The sequence below is a fragment of the Vipera ursinii genome, assembly GCF_947247035.1.
Source record: "Vipera ursinii genome assembly, chromosome: 7".
In the NCBI taxonomy this organism is placed as follows: domain Eukaryota; kingdom Metazoa; phylum Chordata; class Lepidosauria; order Squamata; family Viperidae; genus Vipera; species Vipera ursinii.
This window is the reverse complement of record NC_139521.1, coordinates 18,465,767-18,490,386: the sequence shown is the minus strand read 5'-3', so window position 1 is coordinate 18,490,386 and position 24,620 is coordinate 18,465,767. Positions and strand designations below refer to the sequence as shown.

Sequence of the window (24,620 nt, the reverse complement as noted above, 5' to 3'; positions counted from 1 at the left end):
TTGGAAGTGTGGAGTGACCATTAAAATTTAGAAGCCCTGAAAATCCCCCTGAGATTATCACTTAAACAAGCTCGCTGGGTTCAATACTTTAACCAATTCACTTTCATGCTGCAATATCTTCTGGGGGGGAAGAACGTCTTAGCATATGCTTTATCCAAGCTGCCACAATATAATAGCTCAAAACCAGAAGGAATTAGGCTGGTTATCCCATCAAGGCAGTTGGCAGCTCCAGTAACCACCAGAGCACAGCTAAACTGAAAAGCCAAGTAGCTGAAGATCTAAGGAGCACCCTGAAGGCAGCACTAGAGGATGAAAAGAGGTTCCAAACCCATAAGGGGCGATGAACAGTACAAAATGGTTTAGATTAGGTGGGAACCAAATTGTACCTCCCAGAAAGCCAAAAACTGATGGTTTTACAAAAAAGCCATGATTCAAAGGTAGCAGGACACTGCAGCTTCATTAAAACTTGCACTTAGTTAATCGCCAGTTTTGGTGGCCATCGCTAAAGATAGCTGCCCTATCTGTGCCTCTACCAAGAAATGACAAGAGAAAATGCCAGAAGTCCTCCAGCAGGTAGCTGAACTTAAGGCACTTTGGCCAAATTATTTGTGTAGCACACTTACAGGCTACATGGAGCCCCAGAGAGTATTGTCACTTCAAGTTTTTGGCAAGAGTTTTTAAAACGTCTGGGGACCACTCAAGGGCTTAGCTGCTTGCATCATCCGGAAACTAGTGGTGCCTGTGAATGTGTGAATGGGGTCCTGGAGCAATGTCTCAAATGTTACATTAATTATCAATAAGACAATTGGATGGACCTTCTTCCTTTTGCTGAGGTTGTTTACAATTACTCAATGCACAGTAGCACTGGTTTCACCCCTTTCAAAGTGGGCACAAGACAGGACTTAGTTTCTATCCCTGAATTGTCCCAGGCCACCCCATCAACTGCTGCTTTAAAAGAGTGGGTCACCCAACTACAAAATAGTTGGCCAGTAGTAAGGAAAACTTTAGAGGAGGCGAGAGAAGTGTCTAAAAAACAAACTGACAAAAGGTGCGTGAAACTGAAGGACTTTAAAGTTGGAGACAAGATCTATTTATCCACCAAGTGCAATTCACTTGCAATCTAGACAACCCTCCAAAAAACTGGGCCCAAAGTACATTGGCTCTTTTCCCATAAAAAGAGCTATCAACCCAGTGACTGTTAAACTCAAATTACCTAAAACTGTTAGGCACATGCATCCAGTATCTCATAGCAGCCTTTTAAAACCAAAAATCTTGTCTTCCCTATATCCAGAATTGCAACCACCTCCCGATCCCATCATGATCGAGGAAGTACAGTACTTTGAGGTTAAAGACATATTGGATTCTTGCACACACCAAGGGAAATCTCAGTATTTAGTACTGTGGAAAGACTTCCCTCCCTCAGAGACTAAGTGGGTTGATTCTAAACATTTTAAAGCATCCAGACTGTTCAAAAGGTTCCACAAACAATATCCGGATAAGGCTCAATGACCATTCAACTAATTGTGCCTTTTATGCATGTATCTCCCTCTCCTCTTGTCTTCTTTACAAGACTAACATCTCTGTCAAGAACGGCAGTATGTCAAGTCTGCCATCTTCAGCCTGTGCCTCACAGGCATCCTTCCATAAAAGGCTTTGGGAGAGAGGGAGGCATGTATAGTGGACAAATGGAGTTGAGCATCTTTCTTTCCTAAAGGACTTACCTGGGACAGGACTGACACATGTTCGTTGGGTAACTGTACAGATTTACAGATGACTTCTACTATAATAATTTTTATATTTATGGCCTTAGAATAAGGTATATCTTCTTGTTTAAATCAAAATCAATAGAATGGAATGGAATGGAATGGAATGGAATGGAATGGAATGGAATGGAATGGAATGGAATGGAATAGAATAGAATAGAATAGAATAGAATAGAATAGAATAGAATAGAATAGAATAGAATAGAATAGAATAGAATAGAATAGAATAGAATAGAATAGAATAGAATAGAATCTGGAAGGGACCTTGGAGGTCTTTTAGTCCAGCCCCCTGCTCAAGCAGGAGAATCTATATCATTTCAGACAGGTGAATGTCTATACTTTTTCAGATCAATATATTTATGAATGGACAACATGTTGAAACATTTCAGGAAGATATTTCATTCACTTCAGATCTAACTGCTTCACGTGATGAGCCTCAATCTCAAGAAGATTTCAAAGGTATTATTGTTTGTTTATTTATGAATTTATTATAGCTTTTATTATCTATATTCTTGAACAATCAAGGCATCATACATGGGGAGTCCACTCATTTTATTCCTATAATTGTATGAAATAGTTATCCAGCTACCTTTTCGTTAAGTGAGAATTTGCATATGGGTCTATTGGGCCCAGTTCTAATACCACCACACTATATTGTTCTTGGAAGTACTGCTGTTTAACACTGAAATTACTACATAACTAAAATGTTTGTGTGTAGGCCTTGCTTTATACAGAATATGTTGCACAGTTCACCTTTTTCCATTTACATACTCATGTTTGATGTAAGGAAAAGTAAGTGAATTACAGGTGTTGCTGAAATCTTAGAGTTTCTTATTTGTCAGTAAGAAATCTATTTTTATCCACAATTCCCTAACGCAGTCAGCTTTTTAAGAAAGTCTATTTCAAAGCCATTAATTCACAATAATCAAATGTTCTCTAACATAACAACATGGTAAATATTCAAGGTTTACAATAAATTGAGAGTCCCAAAGATGCTTTTTTCACAAGGCAATTGGACTTTTTTGTTTTTCTTTGAAGGCGTATCGCTTCTCACACAAGAAGCTTCTTCAGCTCTCTGAAGCTTCTTGGATGAGAAATGAAACATCTTCAAAGAAAAACAAGAAAGTCCAGTTCCTTTGTGAAAAAAGCATCTTTGGGACAACTATGACCTGGATAACTGAGAATTGCCATCGACAATAAATTGAGAGCTAGTTTGGTCTAATGGTTGAGATACCAGGCTAGTTTTTCCTTAGGCATGAAAACTGAGTGATTTTGGCCAGTCATTCCCACCGCATGAGATTGTTGTTTTGGGGAAAATAGGAGGAGGAAGGAGTATTTGCTATGTTTCCCTAGGTAACTTAGGTATGAGTTATTATTTTTTTAAAAAAATCATAAAGAATGGATTTTTAAAAAATGAATTATGCCAACTATTAGTGTAGTTCCTACCAGTCTTACTCTCTTAAATATCTAGGGATACTTATCTGTTCAGTTGAAATGAGTATGTCAAGTTCATTTAGATGGAAGAAATAAGTGTGATGAAAAACAGTATGGCATACAGGTAGTCCTTGGCATATGACTGTAATGGAGACTGCCCATTACAGTAGTTAGTCATGACAGTTGTAAAACAGATTGTTCATGTGATTAACCCAATTTTATGATGTTTTTTGCAGAGGTCATTAAGCAAAAACCACTATAAGGCCCTGCCTCAGCTGATTCCTTCAAGAAAACAAAACTCTTGAAACTGGCAGCATTTCAAAAGGAAATTTTATTGAGATATAGGAAAAGCAGGCAGGATCTGAAGTTCCCACACAAAAACGTTAGGTTAAACCCCATTGTTCAAAACCCCTCCCAATTACCCAGCCCATAGGGAACCAGTCCAGAGGTGTGAAAGTATTGTGAGAACTCCGGATGGAGGATGCAATAAGATGTTCCCAGGTGTTGCATCCTTGGTGAGGCAAATCAGACGGCCCGGGTTCTTCCCTCCCCCTCCCATTCCCCAGGAAGGCACATCAAAGCAAAGAGAAACAAAGTAAACAAAGCTAAGCTAAGCACATCATAAGAGAGCTCCAAAGATCCACGTATGTGTAGAGAGGAGAGGAGAGGAAGGCAATAAGCTGGATCTCAGGGAAAAGAAGACATAGACGCTAGCCAGCCCCTCCCTGGCTGGGAAATAAATAGTAGGGGTTTGGGAGTGGCCTATTGTCGTAGACAACCGTTCATTTTCCAGGGTACATCACTTAAGTTAGATTCCTTTACCAGAATCAGGTTTGTCGGGACTACTTGCTCTGTATTTGAGGTGCCAACTGAGTCTCCCTGCTGCGAACTAATAAGTAGTGAATTTGCCTCAGCCAGTGTGAACAGGGACTGTTTCTGCTTGGCTTAATCCTTGAAAGACTTTCTATCTGGAGGTCTCAAGTGAACAGAGATTGTTCTTGCCCTATGTCAGAAGGGGAAAAGACTTTCCTTTGTGACTACTACTTTTTGGTTTCATCTACCCAACATAAACAAAGAATGTTCCTGCCCTGTTTTAATAAAAGGGGTTTCACAAGTTTTATTCTCATTACTTGCAAAGGTTGGGTCAGAACAGTTTGTCTGCAACCCTCTACCAATATGGAGCAGCTACCCATAGAGAATGCCTAGCTCAGGGCTTTTCAACCGGTGGTACGCATACCACTTGTGGTACTTTGGCACATGGCAGGTGGTACATGATTGCTAGCCAAGTGTAGCAGGGGAGGGAAATGAGCCTAAGTGAGCCAAGCCTGAGGGAGAGGGAGAAACAGCTGCAGCTGCAGGACTGTCTGGGCTTGGCAGAAGCCCTAGGAGCCGGCAGGGCTACAGCTGATTGGGTGTGGACTACACCTGACAAGTCTGCACAGTCCAGGTTCTGAGTCCCCCAGGGGTTTCTTTGCCATCTGAATTGGCAGAATTCGCAGATGTCTTCAGTGAGAAAGAGGCAGATCAATTGCCCCCACACAGGGCATATGACTGTCTCACAGACTTGGTCCCTGACATGCCTCTCCCAGTAGGGCATTTGTACTCCATGTCTGACCCCAGGTTGGCTGCATTGCAGGACAAAAATCTGGTTTGGAGCTTTATCCAGACCTCGTCTTCATCATTGGCCATGCCAGTACTGTTCATGAAAAAGAAGTTAGGGGAATTGAGGCTCTGTTGCAACTATTGCAAACTGAATGCCATTACCGTGCACAATAGATAACCTCTGCCCCTCATTTCTGAACTTCTGGAATGGCTCTGGGAGGCCAAAGTCTTCACCAAACTGGATTTGAGGGGAGCCTACAATCTAGTCAGGATCCAGCTTGGTGACGAATGGAAGACAGTGTTCAGTATCTGGTATGACCACCTTGAGTACACCATCCTGCTGTTTTGGCTGACCAATTCCCCCACTGTCTTCCAGTATTTCATGAATGATATATTTTGGTACCTGTTGGTTCATTTTGTCATGATCTATCTGGATGACATTCTGATACTCCCCTTCATGGGAGAGTCATCAACACCTATGCCTGGTCTTGCAATGGCTCTGGTAGTATTGATTGTATGCCAAACTAGAGAAATGCCAATTTTGTCAATCGACCATTGACTTCCTGGGACATCGCATTTCTCCTGTGGGCATTGCTATGGAGCTGAGCAAGGTTGAGTCCCTGCATAGTTGGCAACCCCCACGTCAAGTCAAGGATGTCTAGTGAAGAAGATCCCGTTTCAATGGAGTACCCTGGAGCAACAAGTTTTCCAGTCCTTGAAGCAAGCCTTTATGCAGGAACCCATCCTGAAACACCCTGACCCACACTGTCCGTTTCTCATGGAAGCGGATGCGTCCAATATTGCCGTCGGAGTAGTGTTACTCCAGGCTCACACACCCAGCAGTACCCTCTTTCCTTGCAAATATTACTCTCGGAAACTAAATCCAGCCGAATGCAATTACACCATCTGGAAGAAGGAGTTACTGGCTATTAAGATGGTGTTTGAGACCTGGAGACATCATTTGGAAGAGGCCCAGCATCAGATTTAAGTCTGGATGGACCATAAAAATCTAGAATTCCTGCAGACCACCCGGAAATTGAACCAACAGCAGATTCGGTGGTTTCTATTCTTTGCCAGGTTCAATTTCTGAGTCACATACATCCCAAGCAGTCACAACCAAAGAGCGAACGCTCTCTCAAGAAAACTGGAATGCTCCCACACAGAAGACAAGCTCTTGCCGAGGAAAGTTCTACCCATAAAGTCCTTCACCGCAGTTCAAGTACCAGTGGATTTACGGGCTCAGATCTGGGAGGCACAATGGCAAGTTGTGTGGATGGATCAATGACAGGAGAAGTTGGGGCCAGATTCCCCATAGACCTTCACTCCTGAGGTAACGCAACTGGCTGTATGTTCTTGTGGGACCACTCCAGGGACTTATCCTCTCACAATGCCATGACAATACTGTCGTGTGGCATTTTGGCCTCTTCGAGACTCTGAACCTGGTCTCCTGTACTTTCTGGTGGCCCCAATTGTGACACGATGTCCAGGCCTATATCATGTCTTGTGTATGGTTCTGGCAGGCCAGTCGGCAATGGGAGCCCCACCGGATCTGCTCCAGCCATTCCTGATGCCCAATAGACCCTGGGGAGCAGTTTCCATGGACTTCTTGATGGACTTGCCCCCATCTTCTGGGTTCACAACAGTGTTTGTTGTAGTGGACATGCTGACAAAGATGGTGCATTTCATCCCTTGTAATAATTTGCCGACAGCCCGTGCCACAACTCACATGCTTATTCAGCATATCTTCCAGCTGCATGGCCTACCTGATAGGGTCATTTTGGATAGGAGGTTCAATTTACAGCCCAGTTCTGGAAAGTGATGCTGAAGGCCTTAGACGTGCAAATATGTCTGTTGTCAGCATGCAGTGAGGATTTCCTCTGTTTCTCTGCTGGCAGTTGATCTCCTTTCTTTGTTGGGGTTTTCATCTGGCACTCAGCTGCCTGTGAGCCTCTTTGCTGCACTTGAAGCAGGCAGTTGAGCTTGGCAGCACTGTCTGGGATTTGGCTATCTCCCCTCTCTTCTCGGGTGGAGATCGCCTCCACACTCTGAATGATAGGTACTGGTTCCGAGCTTGGTTGATCTCTGCCTCTTCAGCCAGGATGCACCAGTCATGGAGGTAAGCTGGTGTTCTTCTGGTGATGCAGGCATGGTACAGGTCATTCAGCCCATCTTTGAAATTGCTCACCAGGATGTTTTCCAGCCAGTTGAGGCAGCAGGCTGGGTTCTAGAACTCCTTGGAGTATTCTGCAACTGGGTGGTGACCTCGTCTCATCATTTTGATGCGGGCTCTGGCTTTCTGGTCAGCCAGGGGGTCCTCAAACTTCTGCTTCAGTGCCATCATAAAACAATTGAAATTCCGGAGCTCCAGAACATTGGAATTGTGGAGGGTCACCATCCAGCGGGCAGCAGCTCCCTCCACGGCTAGGGTGAATACTTTCACTCTAGCCCCCTCAGTGGGAATGTGTTGCTCATATTCTTGCATATAGGTGAGGACATGGACAAGGAAAAATCCCAGCTGCTGAGGGTCACCATTGAATTTGACACCTAAGGGAGGTGCCTTTCATTCCTGCTGAGGGGCTGCCTACTTATGGGTCCTTCAAGCATTTGCACCTCCTGGGTCCCTCCAGGGATGGCTGGCTAGTGTGGTAATCACCCTCTCAGCCAATCTGATGGCAACCCGGCCATCTCTGGAAGGGGGGGAAATCTCCTCCTCGCACTTCCCGCTCTCTCTTTCCAAGTAGGCTACGCCCCTCATGTTTTCAGGCTTTGGAATGCTTCCATCATGAAGTGCATGGCTTGCTTCATAAGGCGATCAGTGTGGTCCATTTTTTCATCTGATTTGCCATCATTGTACAGCACTTCCATTTCACACCTCCAGCCACGTTGTCAGCTACCGTGGGTGAGGGTGACTCCCTTGGCTCTTCCTTCCCAATCCTTCTTCCCCACACCAATGGACAATCTCAGCTTCTCAAGATCCTTCAGGGCAGCAATGTCCTCCATCCATTCACCAGAGATTGTGTCGGGGTGAGTTTTTGTAGAGGTTTCTCCCCAACACTCAGCCTCTCCATGCTCACTGCCTGGATAAGACATTGTTTGCTCAGTCCCTATGGTACGGCTGGTGCCTCTCTGGGTTGACCACTTTGCAGATCCTGTCTAATGTAAGGCCCTGCCTCAGCTGATTCCCTCAAGAAAGCAGAACTCTTGAAACTAGCAGCATTTAAAAAGGAATTTATATTGAGAGATAGTGAAAGCAGGAAAAGTAGGCAGGATCTGAAGTTCCTGTGCAAAAACGTTAAGTTAAACCCCATTGTTCAAACCCCTCCCAACTGCCTAGTCCATAGGGAACCAATCCAGAGGTGCAAAGGTGTTGTGAGAACACCAGACGGAGTATGCAATAAGGTGTTCCCAGGTGTCGCATCCTTGGTGAGGCAAAGCAGACAGCCCCAGGTTCTTCCCCTCCCCCTCCCATTCTGCAGGAAGATACATTAAAGCAAAGAGAAACAAAGTAAACAAAGCAAAGCTAAACACATCACAAGAGAGCTCCAGAGTTCCTCCCTCTCATCCGAATGGCAGTGCCCCTACAGGGATCTATAGGAACCTGACAAGCGCAGTCATAAAGTGAATGCCACAGAATGGTTTGCTGTGAATACATGAGTTTTGCTGAAAACCAGAACTGCTGGCTTTCAGTAAAGCTGTTCTGGACCAGCCTGCTACCGGCCCTGCAGAAAAGGCAACCCCTTTATAAACGGCAAGAGGCTAGAATGACGTCTGCCAAATTTATTACTACAAAAAACAAACAAGACACGTACCAAGATACAGGAGCTTTGAAACACTATCTGAGCGGTTGCTTTCAGCAAACCAGCCCTCCCCAAACATTCCCTTTATAAAGAGTTCAGGGTGTGGCCTCTCTCTGCCTCCTTCCGAGAAGCCCCACAGCCTTCCTCTGTTTACTCCTACTTGACTGCCTCCTGCGTCGGGCGTCCTTGAACAGGGCCAGCTGTGGGTCATCTTCATCCACACTGTCAGGCTCACACAGCTGGGTCTCCATGGTGACCAAGTGGGAGGGGCCTGCCTGAGGGCTATCATCAGCAAGATCTTCAACCCCCTCAGCAAGGTCTTCAACACCCCCCTCCTCCTCTGATTCGTCCGACCCAACTGCCGAACCCACAGGCTGACCCTGAATCACAACAAAAGCAATCATAAGTCACGGTTGTATGACCATAAGATGTTAGAAATGGCTGTAAATAAGGCTGTGTTGCCAAGTGCCCAAATTTTGGTCGCGTGACCGCAGAGAAGGCCCAACATCCTCTGCAGGTTGTAAATCCCCTTCTTTGGGTCCATTGTAACTTTGAATGGTCACTAACCCATGTTGGTTGTACTTAAATATATTTTTAAATGACTTCTTCCATTTTCTCCATTCAAAGTGATCTAACACATCTAAATGTGTTTACATAGTTTAATTATATAGGATTTGGTTACTGACAATCTCTTTATGCATACTTATCTTCATTCCCAAATTTGTATTTTCTCTTTTAACAAGGCATTTTTGTTTGTTGGATTTATCATCTACAATATATTTTCTATCCATTTTTATTTTTCTACGAATGAAATGTTGGAAAGAAAATATATAAAGGTGGTTAGGATTGTATTACCTGTCCACCAAGAGAATAACTCTGATAATAGAACAGAACCATATTTGGTGCGATGGGAGAAGTTGATAAAAGAAAAATCAGTTTTAAAATGAGCCAAATAACTGCCAGGGGCTACAGAGCAAAATGTTCCTGAAAACAATGTTTATATATACCGTATTTTTCGGACCATAAGACGCACTTTTTTCCCCCCAAAGTGGGGGGAAAAACAAGGGTGCGTCTTATGGTCTGAAGGTGATCCGTATGGCCAGCCCCAACCTCCGCAAGTGTAAAGCAAGGGAGATTGCAACTGGCTCCTGCAATCTCCCTGCGGCCCGGCTTTCTCTTGCAGAAGGCAGGCTGAAACGGAGCAAGGAATGCGAATCGGCCGATCTCGCGCTCCTGAGATCTCCTTCGCTCGGTTTCAGCTTCTCTTGCTACAAGAGAAAGCAGGCTGAAACAAAGCTTCAGCCTGCTTTCTCTTGTAGCAAGAGAAGCTGAAACTGAGCGGAGGAGAATGCAGGAGCGCGAGATCGGCCGATTCGCATTCCTTGCTCCGTTTCAGCCTGCCTTCTGCAAGAGAAAGCCGGGCTGCAGGGCTGCCTCCGTAGGTACTGCTCTAACGCGGAGAGGGAAGGACAAAGAGGGAGGGAAGGAAGAAAGAAGGAAAGAAGGAAGGGACAATGGGAGAGGGAGGGAGAGAGAGAGAGAGGGAGAAAGAAAGAAAAATAGAGAAAGAGGGAGAGAGAGAAGGAGAAAGAAAGAGGGAGGGAAACAGAGGAAGAGGGAGAAATAGAGGGAAAGAGAAAAATAGAGAGGGAGAGAGAGAAGCAGAAAGAAAGGGAGGGAAATAGAGGGAGAGAGAGAAAGAGGGAGAGGGAAAGAGGGAGAGAAAGAAAGGGAGAGAGAGACAAGGAGAAAGAAAGAGGGAGGGAAATAGAGGAAGAGGGAGAAAGAGAGGGAAAGAGAGGGAGAGAAAGAGGGAGAGAGAGAAGGAGAAAGGGAGGGAAATAAAGGGAGAGAGAGAGGGGGGGAGAGAGACAAGGAGAAAGAAAGAGGGAGGGAAATAGAGGAAGAGGGAGAATAGAGGGAAAGAGAAAAATAGAGAGGGAGAAGGAGAAAGAAAGGGAAGGAAACAGGGAGAGAGAAAAAGAGGGAGAAATAGAGGGAAAGAGAAAAATAGGGAAAGAAGGAAAGGGAGAGAGAGAAAGAAGGAGAGGAGAAAGAAAGAGGGAGGGGGAGAGAGGGAGAGAAAGAGAAGGGGAGAGAGAGAAATTAAATTAGTAACATGATTGTTAAGTGAATCTGGTTTCCCCATTGTCCCCTGGAACAATGTGACCATCATAAATATGAATCGATTGCCAAGCATCCGAATGTAAATCACATGACCCTGGGGATGCTGCAACGGTCATAAGTGTGAAAAATGGTCATAAGTCACTTTTTTCAGTGTCGTAACTTTGAACGGTCACTAAGTGAATCATTGTAAGTCGAGGACTACCTGTACTTTATCATTTTTTTCCTTTTTTAGGGGGCGGTCAAGTTTTTGACACGTTGCTGGGTGACATTGCCTTGTCCTAAAAGTGGTACAATGGATGAAAAGTTTGAAAAGCCCTGTTTTAGTATACTGGTACTATTTGGTTCAGGATATATTTTTTTCTTGTTTTCCTGCTCTAAAAACTGGGTGCGTCTTATGGTCAGGTGCATCTTATGGTCCGAAAAATACGGTAATTAGTATATTACTGAGGCTTGAAAAACTATTGATAAATAAAATTCTATCAAACTAACCACGTGCTAATATTTTTCATTCATTTTTCATTTTATCTTTAAATTATAAAAAAAAATGTACATTTACTTCCCCCCCCAAGAGTCAGACTAATGTCCCAAAAGTTTCCACTTAAACTTAATTAGCTTTTTGAAATTATTAACATGTAAGTTACACTGGTTCACCTTTCCACCACACCTTAATCTTAACTCATTTGAAACCTGGAGGAACAAGTGAGTTTACCTGTACTGTAAACTAGTTATCTGCTAAGGAAGCAATCTTAAGATCAGATAATAGACATGATGGGGAAAAGTTCTCTCCTTATTTCTTGATTGTTACATAAAGTTGCATACTACCAAATCATCAGACTCACAGTAGTTTACAGTTGGTGGAGACAAAGTTTGCCAATCAATAGCATATCTTTCTGGCACCCCCTGAAAGTTTTGTAGACATAAATATATCCTGGTGGTATTTCTTCTGGCAATAGCTCCTAAAATACCTGTTTCAGAGAAAGGGTTGAATATACATCCCACATTATCCAAAGCCCTATCATCTCCTAGCACAGAAGTCCCCAACCTTTTGGGACCGGTTCCGTAGAGAAAGGTTTTTCCCCGGACCGGAGGGTGCATGGTTTTGTGTGCTGCCTGCATCTCGCGAATGGGGCTTTGCTTGTTTGTGCAGACCAGTTACTGGCATGCCGTGGCCCGGTACTGGTCCATGGACCAGGGGTTGGGAACCCCTGTCCTAGCACATCATTGGACTGGAGTCCAAAGCTTTGTTAACTTTTCACTGCGTATTTTCCTTCTTATTGACATCAGTGAAAGTTGATAATGAAGCTTTGTTTCTTGTGGCTGGAAAACAGATTTTAAGTTTCTACGTCTAGGGATTCTTTTGAGCTCATTCTTTTGTGAGCCGCTCTGGACTGTTGATTGAAAATCAGTTTTTCCTGCCTTGGATGGTCTGAAAAAATGGGAGTAGGAATTAAAATTACCCATACTTCTTGTCTCTGCTTCTGTAGAATGTTTAAGGAAAAGATTTCCTGCATAATTAAAACTGTATAAATGAGGTATAAACACACTTAAAAAGAATTTTCTAAAAATCCAATTTTACTGTTGCAGTTGAGGAAGCAGTAATCTGTCTCATATTATATAGATCTACCAAGTGGTCCGCATGTATATCGTCTGGAAGATCTTGCTTATACAAGAAGTGGAGACAAAGGCAACACAGCAAATATAGGTATTGGTCAATCCTATTTTAAAAAAGAACTTCTAATTAAAAATACACATAAGTATTATGCCATAATTATTCTTTGTGTAGTTATAATTGTGATTCCAAAGCAATGTAAGAAAATGATAAAAGATTTTTTAAAATGTACCAGTTCATATTTCTGTTACTTTTCATAATGAAAGGTTTGATGGTTGGGTTTTAGCTTGTACTCCTGCTTCCACTTTTTGGTTCTCTTTTTAGAAAAGTTTAAGTTTAAAGAGAAACATTTATACTCAAAGTAGTTAAAAGATTGACTAACTTAACACTCTTCACTACTCATAAAATACTTCTCATCTCCTCTGAGTCAAACTTAACATAATTTTGTGGATAATGTCATGCAGTTTTTTTGGCAACTGTATGAAATGAGTTTGTCACTGCCTTATCTTCTGACTTCCTAATTCAGCCTGCAGCTCTGATCTTCCATTTAAATACTAACAAAGCCTGACCCTGTTTAGCCAAGACTCCATCAGTCAGGTACTGTCCTAACTGAGATAAGATCACACAACCCACGTACTAAAATTACTTAATTCCTATTTGTGATCATATATGATCACAGTTAATTGAGTTCAGTAGCCAGGAATAGGACCTTCTTGGTGGCAGTGTCTCATTATGTAAACATCTTTCAAAAGAACTATAATGTTATCTTGTTTTAAAGAAGAGTTAAAGTCACGCCCCTTATCCAGATATTTGTAGGGCACCAACTGTTCTACAACCAGGCTGTTTTTCCTACTATATTTTCACATTTATGTTTTTAGCATGTGTTTTTGTTATTCCTTTTGATTGTTTTTAGCAAATCAGCTGTTCCTTTTGTATAGTAATTTGGTCTCTTTCATTGTACAAACATGCAGTACGAGTAGAGTAGAGTAGAGTAGAGTAGAGTAGAGTAGAGTAGAGTAGAACAGAACAGAATAGAACAGAACTGGAAGGGACCTTGGAGGTCTTCTAGTACAGCCCCTTGCTCAAGCAGGAGAACCTATACCATCTCAGACAAGTGACTGTCTAGCCTCTTCTTAAAAATCTCCAGTGATGGAGCGCCCATGATTTCTGTAGGCAAGCTGTTCCACTGGTTAATTGTCCTTACTGTCAGGAAGTTTCTCCTTAATTCCAGGTTGCTTCTCTTTTGATCAGTTTCCAACCATTGTTTCTTGTCCTGCCCTCTGGTGCTTTGGAGAATAACGTGACCCCCTCTTCTTTGTGGCAGCCCTTCAAATAATGGAAGACTGCTGTCATGTGTCCCCTATTTCTTCTTTTCTTTGTTTTTTTAATAATATTTTATTGATTTTCTCATTTTACAGTTGGATATTTAAAAAGCAATGTGATGACTGGGTAAATCAATAGTTCAATAATGTACATAAATCTTTAGTATAGATCTCATGTTATAACATCAAATATTTCCTCTCTTTTTTCATTAATATCTGTTATCTCATATTAGGCTAGTACAATTCTTATATCTTAATTACGTTTACACTTAATCCTTGTATTCAATCAATGTCCTGTTATTGCTTTTTTTCAAGCTTTAATTTCCCATCAATATTCAAGAAAACACTATTATTTATAATTTCCAAGTACTTTATGTTTAGGTGACCAAAAGTTTCCCTTATCTCAATTTCTCCCTTTTTCCCTTTTCATGCCAAAGTCTAATATTCTGGTTACACATCTTATCTGCTTGATTATAACGTTACTCTATTTTCTAAAAGTTATCTATTTTCCACCATATTCAACCATCTAATTGGTAATATAATATCCCCTCTAATGAGTCAAAGCCATTATTTTCTTCAGCCTTACTCTGGCTTTCTTCCTTTGCCAGCTAACCTTCCAAGTCAGTGCCTTTGAATCATCAAATAATTTTCCCTCTATTTTTATATATATTATTTGGAATAAGAAAGACCATTTGACTGATTTTTTTGGAAGAACAAGTCCATTGATATTAATTAAACCACCTCCTTGTTACTCCAATTTCCCACAATTGTCCTGATAGCTTTATCTTCCATTCAGTCTGTTCTTCCTTTTCCTTAAGTATATTCTGATTTCTTGATTTGTGAAAAGTTTTTTTTTCCATTTTCAATGTTGTCACTCCATTTTCTAATTTTTCAGTTGGTTGGGTCTGTTGGTCAGTTGGGTCCTCTGTCTTAGTGTTTAGTTGTTCCAATTTTCCTTTTGTTTTCTGCATTGTTAATTCTTTGCTTGTAATAAGATCTGGGTTTGTATAATTAAGCTAAAACATTGTTCCTTTGTGTTGCTTCTTATTTTATCACAAGCTGAAAGAATAGTTTAGTACATTGATTTCAACATGGAAAGGAATTTTTCCTGATCTTCATCCATATTTTCTGGATAATATGTTAAGTTGAAGACTTTAGAATCAAACATTAAAAATAATTTTTTGCCTTTTGTAGCTGGGTATGGGACATCTATTTCACCTTTTATAGGTGGTCTTTATAATAGAAATTGTTTATCAAGTAAGAGTTTATAATCCAAGGTGTTCCATCATCTCATGTAATAATATATGCTTCTCAGGCAGGGAAATAGGAAAGCAGTTCCCCAAGCATAACTCAGTAAAAGTCAGTAAAAGTCAGTAAAAGTTTACATTCATAGTTCAAGCAGGCCAGCTTCCAAAACAGTACATCATCCCTGCCTCACAGATAAGCTGCCCCCAAATCCCTTCTTTGCAGCTGGGTTTTTCAAAGGTGGCAGCTGTCAAGGCCAAACAAATTTTATCTGAAGTCTGGGTTTCAAGCCAGGTATCTGTTAGGCAATAACAAATTGTAATGCCATAATTCACCACATGATGTCATCAACACCGTTTTATAGCTTTTTAAGTCCAAAACCTATATGGTGGTTTTTCATCTTTATTTTTAAAGAAAAGTCTCTAATAAGAAAAAAGAAAACTTTTAGTCCCCAAGTTTCAAAAGAATATATATCCAATTAGGTTAAAATTAATCTTATGGTTGCTCTGTTTCCCCTGGGTAGTTTCTCTCTCTCCTCATGGGGAAAAATGCTTTGGGCAGCTTTTTCAGGAAACAAAACTTAGAATCTTAAAGAGAGGGTCAGGTCTCACCCAGTTTCATCCGTGTTGCTTGAAAGTTGCTTGGTGGTGCTTTTGACTTCAGCTGTCAGCAGCTTTGTGACCCACCAGATTGGAGGGCTTCCCCAGATCAAGCGGAAGGGCTGCTGCCCTTCTGTGATCAAACAGAGGTCCCCTCCTTGCTTGTCACCTCTATGGGGCGATTTTCGACCCTTTCCAGGATTCCCCAACAGAGCAAATTCAGGCATGAAAGATGGAGCCCTGTCTTTCTGTGTCCACGGTGCCATGACATCAAGCCAAAGGTTTCTTTTTGTGTGAAGATTGACACAAAGTATGAGTTAAGCAGCTCTGCTTTCTCCCTGTTGCATGTAACTTCCTTGCCATTTTCTCTCTTTAGTGGGCCTACAGTTTTCTTGATTTCCTTGATTAAACAAATACTAGTTGGTGGTACAAAGATAGATTTAGTCTTGAATGGCTGAAGTTTAAAATAATGTGGACTGAATGGTTTGTTTTGTAAAAATAATAACATTGTTAGGTAATCTATGCAGAATAACAAGTAATTCTGTTCTGTTTGTTTATAACAGGTGTCATAGCCCGCCACCCCCTTTACTATCCATACCTGAAGAAAACATTAACTGCTTTGGCTGTAGAAGATTATTTCCACCATCTTTTAGAAAGAGAACAGCCTGAAGAAAACTTGGTATCAAGGTAGGCAATCATTTAATTGACGTTTTCATGCAGTATTGTTTGATTATATTTAATCAAATTAGATTACATGAAAATCCTCATGTAAAACAAGGCCTAATTGTTTGGCAAACAGTATATTGCTCACACATGTACCTACAATGATGTTGATTCAGTCCTACAGAAGAAACAGAGTGAGTTATTAAAGAAATCTGCAATACCCTACTATCTGCTAGTAAAATATGCAATGGACCCTCTATACTTTTTAAATAGGACAATGGAGAATAAGTACTTGTACAGCAGTGACAAGATAAACACCTCCAGTTATAGTGCTGTGGACCATTCTGTGTCAGGACTCTTCTTCAAAACCTGAACAGGCTGCTTAATGTTCCTTTTATCCTGCCTTTTAATTTAGTATTTGTCTTTAAGTCCATTACCCAACTGTTCACCTCCAAATGCAATTCTTTAATTTTTGGAGTTTACTCCCCATGTTTCTTATTGTAAAGATAAATATATGAAGAAGAGAATAAGAAAAATGTTGATGATAGCAAGAACAGCAGGAAAAAAATCTTCATTCTGTTACAAATGAAGTCCCATGGTCACAAACAGGAATAATATTGAAAATATTTTAGGGTTAGGGTTAGGGTTGTATATGCTGTATTCCTATATTTCTATTTATTTATGTTTATATTTGGTATAACAACATATATGCCCACGTAATTTTCACCCACAGTATATATGGGTGGGAAATTTATGTACCTATCTGGAAGCAATATGGGCCATCCACAATGGAAGAGCTATAAGTATATATTTGAGAACTTCTCAATACATGTTTTTTTAATGAATGAACTTTCTTGAGTCCAGATATACTTCCTAAAATATATATTCAGAAGAGTATTAGAAATGAGGAAAAGAGTCCCCATCTCCAAAGTCTAAAACAAGCTGGTTTTAAGGGGAAGAAATCCAGTTAGGGCAGATTAAGATAGATGAGTAATATACTAGAAGCTGCTCCAAAGCAAGAAAGTGGGTCAGGATGTGTGAAGTGGGAGCAGGAGAGATTGGAGGGCTGAGACTTCTTTAACTTTATGGGCCTGGCTCTCTGTTACTATAATAATTCTAAATTCTATCAGAAATGGGTATGGTATATCCTTGGGTCTAAATATGAAGGTTTTCCATTATTAAATTAAAGTGTGTTCTACTAAAACTGAGAACATTCTAACATTTTATGTGAAATCTTGTACAACTGATTCAATACTTCTCTAGTTATTTGTCATATTGGTGGATTATGAACAATAATGGGTCAATGCTTCTTTTTCAATTAGACAATTCAGAGATAAGAAAAAAGTAAAATCTTTCACTGCTGTTATGAAAACTGTTGAAATAAAATTAAAATGTTCGATTATTTTAATAATGAAACCATGGACATTACGTTCTTTTAATAATGTATTAATAGAGTAATGTGAATAGAATTAAAAGAAACTTACAAAAGAAAGAACCCTTTTGTGTATGCCTTAAGAATTAGAAGGAATTATATTCACATGTTTTAAGCTTCCTGAAGCTTCTTATTGAACTGCGATAAACACTGTGTTCTTAAAGGAACAAGAACAAATGGGAACAAATGTTCTATTGAACAAAGAGTTACATAAAAACATTACTTGTAAAATGAAAAGATGGATATCATTCTTGTATACTATCAGTATAATTTTTGTATTTTTCAAATGGCCAAAAATATTAGATAACTTTTTAAATATAAAAATGTAACTCCTACTGTCTAAAACCATTTTGAAAAACATGTGAACAGTTATCTGTTATCTCTGCTATCAGTTCCACATTCAGTCAGTCTATTTATGGAGAAGATATTGAAAGCCATAGCACATTTTACCTGAATTCATTTGTAATGCTTCATGTGACTGGTTTCTATATAAATCTTTTTCTTCAATATGGGTGAAACAGGCATCTTTGTTTCCACATATTCTTTTACAGAATTCTTAAAAATTTGCTTTAGGAACAGCTCCAATAAATTAATCCTAGAATTTTCTATCTATCATCAGTTAATAAGTCCCAAATGAGTTCATGATTTTTTTTCTAAGATGATACATAAAGATTGTGATCTTAAAGTTTGGTGAGTCACCATATTAAAAAAAATCTAGGTAAATTAAATTTAAGCAAAGGCTTAATTCATTTAAAAATATTGTTTTAAAATGGGAACTTAAGATACCATAAGGAGTAACTGAATGTGATTTTATATATATAAATAACTATTAAACTGAAAAGATCTAGGCTGAAATAAATGAAAGAATAAATAAAGCCGAAATATGGTTATCAACTATCTTTGTCATACCAAGGAAGATATGATGATTCTGTCAAAAGCAAATTATTTTCAGAGAGACATGAAATAGTAGTGATGAGGATCAATATATCACCTTCTGTTCTAGAAAAATCTGCTAACCCTGGTTATTCCAGGACATTCCTAACAGGTGTTTCTAACAGTGCTCTCCATTATTTAGAAGCAGACATAAAGGATAACTACTAGTTATTTCATATTAACAAGACTAAATAGCAACAACATTGAAGAAAAATAATCATGTAATGTTTCAATAAGCTTAGAGAAGATGCTTTTCCATAGTTCTAAGGTAGCAATTTATTCTAACCTGTCCAGTCATACCATAATAAATTATTTTTGAATCACGAAATCAGCTATGTGGAACAGGATCATTTGGGTATCAGTTTCAGCATGTAACCGGAATCCATTTTTCTATATTTTGCACTCTCATGTGCTGGAAAACAGATTTGGGCTTTCTGTGTAACTACCAAGTACTTAAAGAGTATTGTCATAGACTTCAGTCTTCTCATCTTCAAACTCTCTTTATAAAATTTAATTTTTAGTCCCCTGATCAATCTTGTTGCCTTTAAATTTCTGAAAAATTTCTCAAAAGCTAATCTCATTCAAAGTAAATAGGTATTTTCAGCTATGCTGTTTTTGCATTTCTGAGTTGTTGTCTTTGTTTTACATTCTCCTCATCTTTCTTTAAATAGATACAGTATGGTATTTTTTATCTTTACAGATATGACTTGCCAGGAATATATGGATTAAATTTTGTTCTAAAAAACTCTCTTGGTGGTGGTGGCACAGCATCTCTGAGAAGTGACCCACAAGTAGGTATCTACTTATAAAGAATAATTCAGCTAGACTGTTCAGCAAAGCAAAGATTACGTAAACTGGTATCAGTTTCAAATACCTAAGATACATATACAGAGGGATATAGAGAAATACATTTATCGAATACAGGTTCTAGTTAGTAGTATTTCACAAAATAAATTAATTAATCTTTTATATCAGACATGTTAAACTCAAGGGCTGTGGGCCATATCTGGCCCACAATGTGTTTAGATCTGGCCCATAGGCCCTCCCTGGAGACGGCAAAGTGCTGGCACCATCCCGGCCCATCCTAGTCTGGCCGGGTGGTCACCCTGGGTGTGTGTATAGGAGGCGGCAAGCGTGCAGGGGCTGGCAGTGCCAAACAGCAGCTGCAGCTCATTGGCTGGCAGTGATGGCCAGCTGGATGTGAGCCTAAGGAATCCAATAAGCCACACTCGGCCCCACCCCACCTGCACTGCATTCCTGCACCTCAGGGCCTTGCAGCCAGGCCACCACCGCCCCACCACCTGCCTTGCCCCCACAGTGGCAGCAGCAGCAGCCCTGTACAGCAGGAGCCCCTCTGCCCCTCCACTCATCTCTAGCCCAGAAAGCTCACAAACCTGGAGGGGAAGCTGCCATTACAGCCCGCCGAGCAAAGCAGCTACCTTGGAGTGGCTCCCATGAGCCTCACCACCCCCCACACACCACCCTCCTGTACCCACCATGAGCAACCTGGCCAAGGAGAGCAAGCACAGCAGCAGCAGCCTTGAGGAGGAGGTAAGCGTGGCTGGGCACCTACTCGGGGAAGCAGGGTTGGGCTGGCTGCACCTACCCAGTCATACCCATGTGGCCTCTTGAGGGCAACCATAATGCTAATGTGGCCCTCAATGAAATTGAATTTGACACCCCTGTTTTAAATGAAACAGGTCAACTTATTGTTTCTTAGTAATGTACTTGAAAAGGGGAATCTAGCTATTAGTTTTATGTTACATAGTTCCTTTTATCAATCACTTTTATTTATTATAATACCAGCTGAGATGTCAGTCTCATATAATTAATTCTAGCTCTAAAATTCAGAATTTATTATAGCCAACTTTCAAATTGCCCTTTCTGCAGATTTCTCCTTTTTCCATATTGGCTTGAGGAAAGACCTTTGTTGCCATAAACAGAGGCCCAGAGGGACTCAAGTACCCCTCCAGGCCTCCGTTGTCAGTGGCAAACACCTTGAGGAAAGGACTTTGCCACCATAAACAAAGGCCTAGAGCAGACATGTCAAACACAAGGCCTGGGGGCCGGATCCGGCCCGCGAAGTGGTTTTATGTGGCCCACGAAGCCATCCTGGAAACAGTGAGGGAACAGCCCCCACTGCCTTGGCCCTGGCCCAGAGACCCTCCTTCTGCCAGAGACCCTCAGATCTGTCCCACTCCTGCCCAGGCCCCCATAGGCACCCTTGATGCGAACGATGTAGAGCTGGCCACGCCCACCCAGTAGGACATACACACTCTAGCCACGCCCATCCAGTAGGCCACACCCACCCAGGTCGCACCCACCCGGCCCCCTGAGGGCAACCGCAATGCTGATGTGGCCCTCAATGAAATTGAGTTTGACACCCCTGGCCTAGAGGGATGCACACGCCCCTCCTAGCCTCTGTTCTCAACGGCAACAGCTTTTTGCAAAGACGGCAAAAGTCTTTGCAAATGGAGGGAAGGCTTCAGTGCTTTGGGCCTTTCCTCTATTTGCAAAGCTTTTTGCTGCAGATCTTGTCCAGGCCTCCCTTTGCAGAGAACAGAGGCCTAAAGTACCATGAGATCACGTGAGATCAGCATGCATGAGCCCGTCCTGGCCTCGGTTCTCGACGGCAAAGGCTTTTTGCAAAGATAGCAAAAGACTTTGCAAATGAAGGGAAGGCTTCAGTGTTTCAGGCTTTCCCTCCATTTGCAAAGACTTTTGTCACAGTTCTTGTCCAGGCTTCCATTTGCAGAGAACAGAGGCTAAAAGTACCCTAAGTTCACACAAGATCAATAGCACGAAATCTCACATTACTGATCTCGCATAAGCTTGTGGTACTTTAAACCTCCATTCTGTGTGAATGCACTGAAGGCCTAAAGCACCAAAGCAGGCCAAGAAACTGAAGGCCCACAAGATCTTCGCAAGGTCAGTAACCACAGACCCAGTACCTGTGAGACCCGGCTGTGGGGGGGGCGGAATAAGCAGGGCGAATGTTGCAGTGCCTCTGTGGTAATTCGTAAGGATGAACGACTGCCGTGGTGCTACAACATTCATAACTTCAGGACTGTGTCGTAAATAATTGGGGGGAGTTATGTTGTAACTTCGAACAGTTACTATGTGAACTGTCGTAACTTGAAGATTACCTGTATGTATTATATAAATCCATGCATGTTATACTAGGGGTAAATCCCAGATTTATAATCAGGTATTTAAAGGAGAAATAAAAACCAGCAAGAAAGCCAACCTCTTCAGAAGTAGATTATTCTATGCAGTGCTTTTTTTGTAAAAGAAAAAGGTGCCGGAACTCACACATGTCATACAACCTGCCTTGCCTACCCTACAAGGTTCCATCCAAAAAAGGTGCCGGAACTCCATTCTGAACGTTCTATGAGAAAAAAAGCCCTGATTCTATGGGAGGTTGTTGCTCAAAGTGGTGACTATTGAGAAAATTTCGCCTTTCTCCTGGCTGAGTTGGAACTACAGGTTTTTTCATTTATTTCTTTACAGGGCAAGGCATTTGGACAAATGCTACTTGACTTCAAAATTAAAAATGTTCCAGATTTAAAATCTTTGACAGAATAACATCATTGTTTTTATTCCATTTTGAAAGTGCAGTATTTTAAATAAATTTAAAAAATTAAAAGTATTGGTGATGTTTATCATTTAAGGATTTAACTAATTCCTAACACTCAGATATGAGAATGTTCTGAGTAATGCCAGATCTGCTTCTTTGTATGTCACTGGTATTTCCTGTCTGCTGCACTGGATGATGATCCTATTTATTTCCTGTGAATATAATTAAGCAATAAATTATAGAATATTTTTCCAAGAGATAACTACTGCTCTCAAGTAAAAACTGTCTCTCTTTCTCTGCTGCTTGGTATTACAGATATAAAACTAGGAATACTGTGCATAATTATAACTACAATTATTTATTCAAATTGTATGGCCACCCAAGATGAGCAACAGCTATCCACAATAATAATGGAATACTACTGGATTTGCCAAAATTAAATCATATTACCATGGGGTCTAGACACTGTTATTGTGTTTGTCTGGCATATTTTCTAATAACTACTTCATTATGATAAGCAAAGGCATTTGCTTTGTTTGCAAGCAGACATAAAATATTGAACAAAAAAAATATTTAAGTAAAGCTTAGCTATTGGTAGAAAGGTGGAAGGAAAGTGAAGAGCATGACCAGAAGTATGGTGAATGAGTTTAATTAAAGTGGTGATGAGTACACTGTTAGAAGATCTGAAAGCTCAAGCTGAAGACAAACCATGTTGGAGAAGTCTGCCTATGTAATTGCTGAGAGTCAACATCAACTTGATGCACATACAGTAATCAAATCAATAGATGTAGATAAACATACAGAGATACATACTGTAGTAAATGTTTGGCAAGATTGATGACACGACGGTATATAGTCAGTAAAAAAATCTCTTTTAATTCTCTAGATTGTATAAATTGTGTTCAGCTATTCTGTATTTTCTGATCACTTTCCTAATACAGATAGTCCTCTACTTACAATCACAATAGAGCCCAAAATTTCTGTTGCTAAGTGAAACATTTGTTAGGTGAATTTTGCCCCATTATGGGACCTTTCTTGCCACAGACATTGTTAAGATAGTAACATGATTGTCAAGTGAATCTGGCTTTCCTATTGACTTTGCTTGTAAGAAAGTTGCAAAAGGTGATCACATAACCATAAGACACTGCAACTGTCATAAATATGAGTCGCTTGTCAAGCATCCAACTTTGATCACATGACCATGAGGATGTTTGTGGAGATTCTCAGTCATCCAGGTCATAGTTATCTTAAAGATGCTCTTTTCTTCAAAAGGCAACTAGATCGGGGGGGGGGGGTTTCTTCCTCAAAGGAAAAAAAGTCCAGTTGCTTTTTGAAGAAAAAATCACCTTTGAGATGACCATGGGGATGCTGCAATGGTCGTAAGTGTGAAACACTGTCACAAGTCCCTTTTTTCAGTGCCATTGCAACTTTGAATGGTCACTAAATGAACTGTTGTAAGTCAAAGACTACCTGTATAAAATGGAATATTCCATTAGCCTTTACTATGCATGGAAAAACTGAGGAAGATTCAAAGCTAATAGGAGGCAGACATACAGCAGGTAATTACACTATTTGAAGTCTTTGAAATTCTAGTATAAATATGTCCTACTTGAAACTGGGAACTCACACTAAGGCATTTTAATATAAACTTAAAACGGTCACTGATAAGGTCAGGTAAATACTGATGCTCCTGATTGTGCCTCTTGTCTGGGTCACATTGAAGGCCAAAATCTTAAGAGTTCTTTGATTCTCATGCTATAAATAACAGACTTACATGTAACAGTTGGTTCTTCCATGTACTCTCTGAGATTCATACACAAAACCTATGTGCATGTACCAAGCCCAGGTTGGAATCTTCTAGACCTTACAAAAACATTTCATGACTGACTGCCCAACCACACCTCACCACCACTACCACCACATACTTTGTGGCTAAGCATCACTTCCCCTGAATCCTTTCTGTTCTTTTCTACTACCGAAATAAATAGCACATACATCTTCTTCAGCTTCTCATTTTGTCCAGATTTTTATTTTCTTCTATTATCTTTTTATCATTTGTTATTTTACTATTTATCCTCTCAACTCTGGGATCAGCACAGAATTACGGTTTTTTTGTACTCCAATATGAATATATGGCTTTGGCTTTAGGGGTCTATTGTGCAAGTGCCAGCTCTGCAGATCTCCTTTCAGGTAATTTTATTTTTTAGTGGATTTATAGGGCCATCCAATTTAAACAATATGACTGGATGTCCTATAACAACGACAGAAATAAACAATAAGCCAATCCTCCCAACCCCCCAACTACATAATATTTAAAAATCTATCCAATATATAATATATAAAATGTTGCTCTAACAGAATAATTAAGCAATATAGTTTTACCCTAATTAACTTTAGATGTCATGCTTCACACCTGATAAATCACAGATCTAACATTTTACTTTCAGTTCAACTTCTTGGCTAGACTTGGCACTTTATTTTTTTTAATGGAAATTACTCATTTTGCCAAATGGAAAT

General features: G+C 40.5%; 1 protein-coding gene across 3 annotated transcripts in view; it reads left to right on the top strand.

Annotated features, from left to right (window-relative positions):
* LOC310642935 (uncharacterized protein) overlaps window positions 1-22,493 on the top strand; it is a 100,377-nt gene extending 77,884 nt beyond the window's left edge. Inside the window, exons 16-20 of one of the 3 annotated variants that reach the window (XM_083366915.1) lie at window positions 2,111-2,222; window positions 12,342-12,425; window positions 16,062-16,185; window positions 19,227-19,317; window positions 22,419-22,493. In XM_083366915.1, the coding sequence (XP_083223041.1) occupies window positions 2,111-2,222; window positions 12,342-12,425; window positions 16,062-16,185; window positions 19,227-19,317; window positions 22,419-22,424 (417 nt within the window). In that variant the 3' untranslated portion in view covers window positions 22,425-22,493. Of the gene's footprint in view, window positions 1-2,110; window positions 2,223-12,341; window positions 12,426-16,061; window positions 16,186-19,226; window positions 19,318-22,036; window positions 22,362-22,418 lie in introns of those variants that run through there. The other 2 variants (XM_083366914.1, XM_083366916.1) reach the window with 2 other exon arrangements.
* Window positions 22,494-24,620: the final 2,127 nt, after the last annotated feature.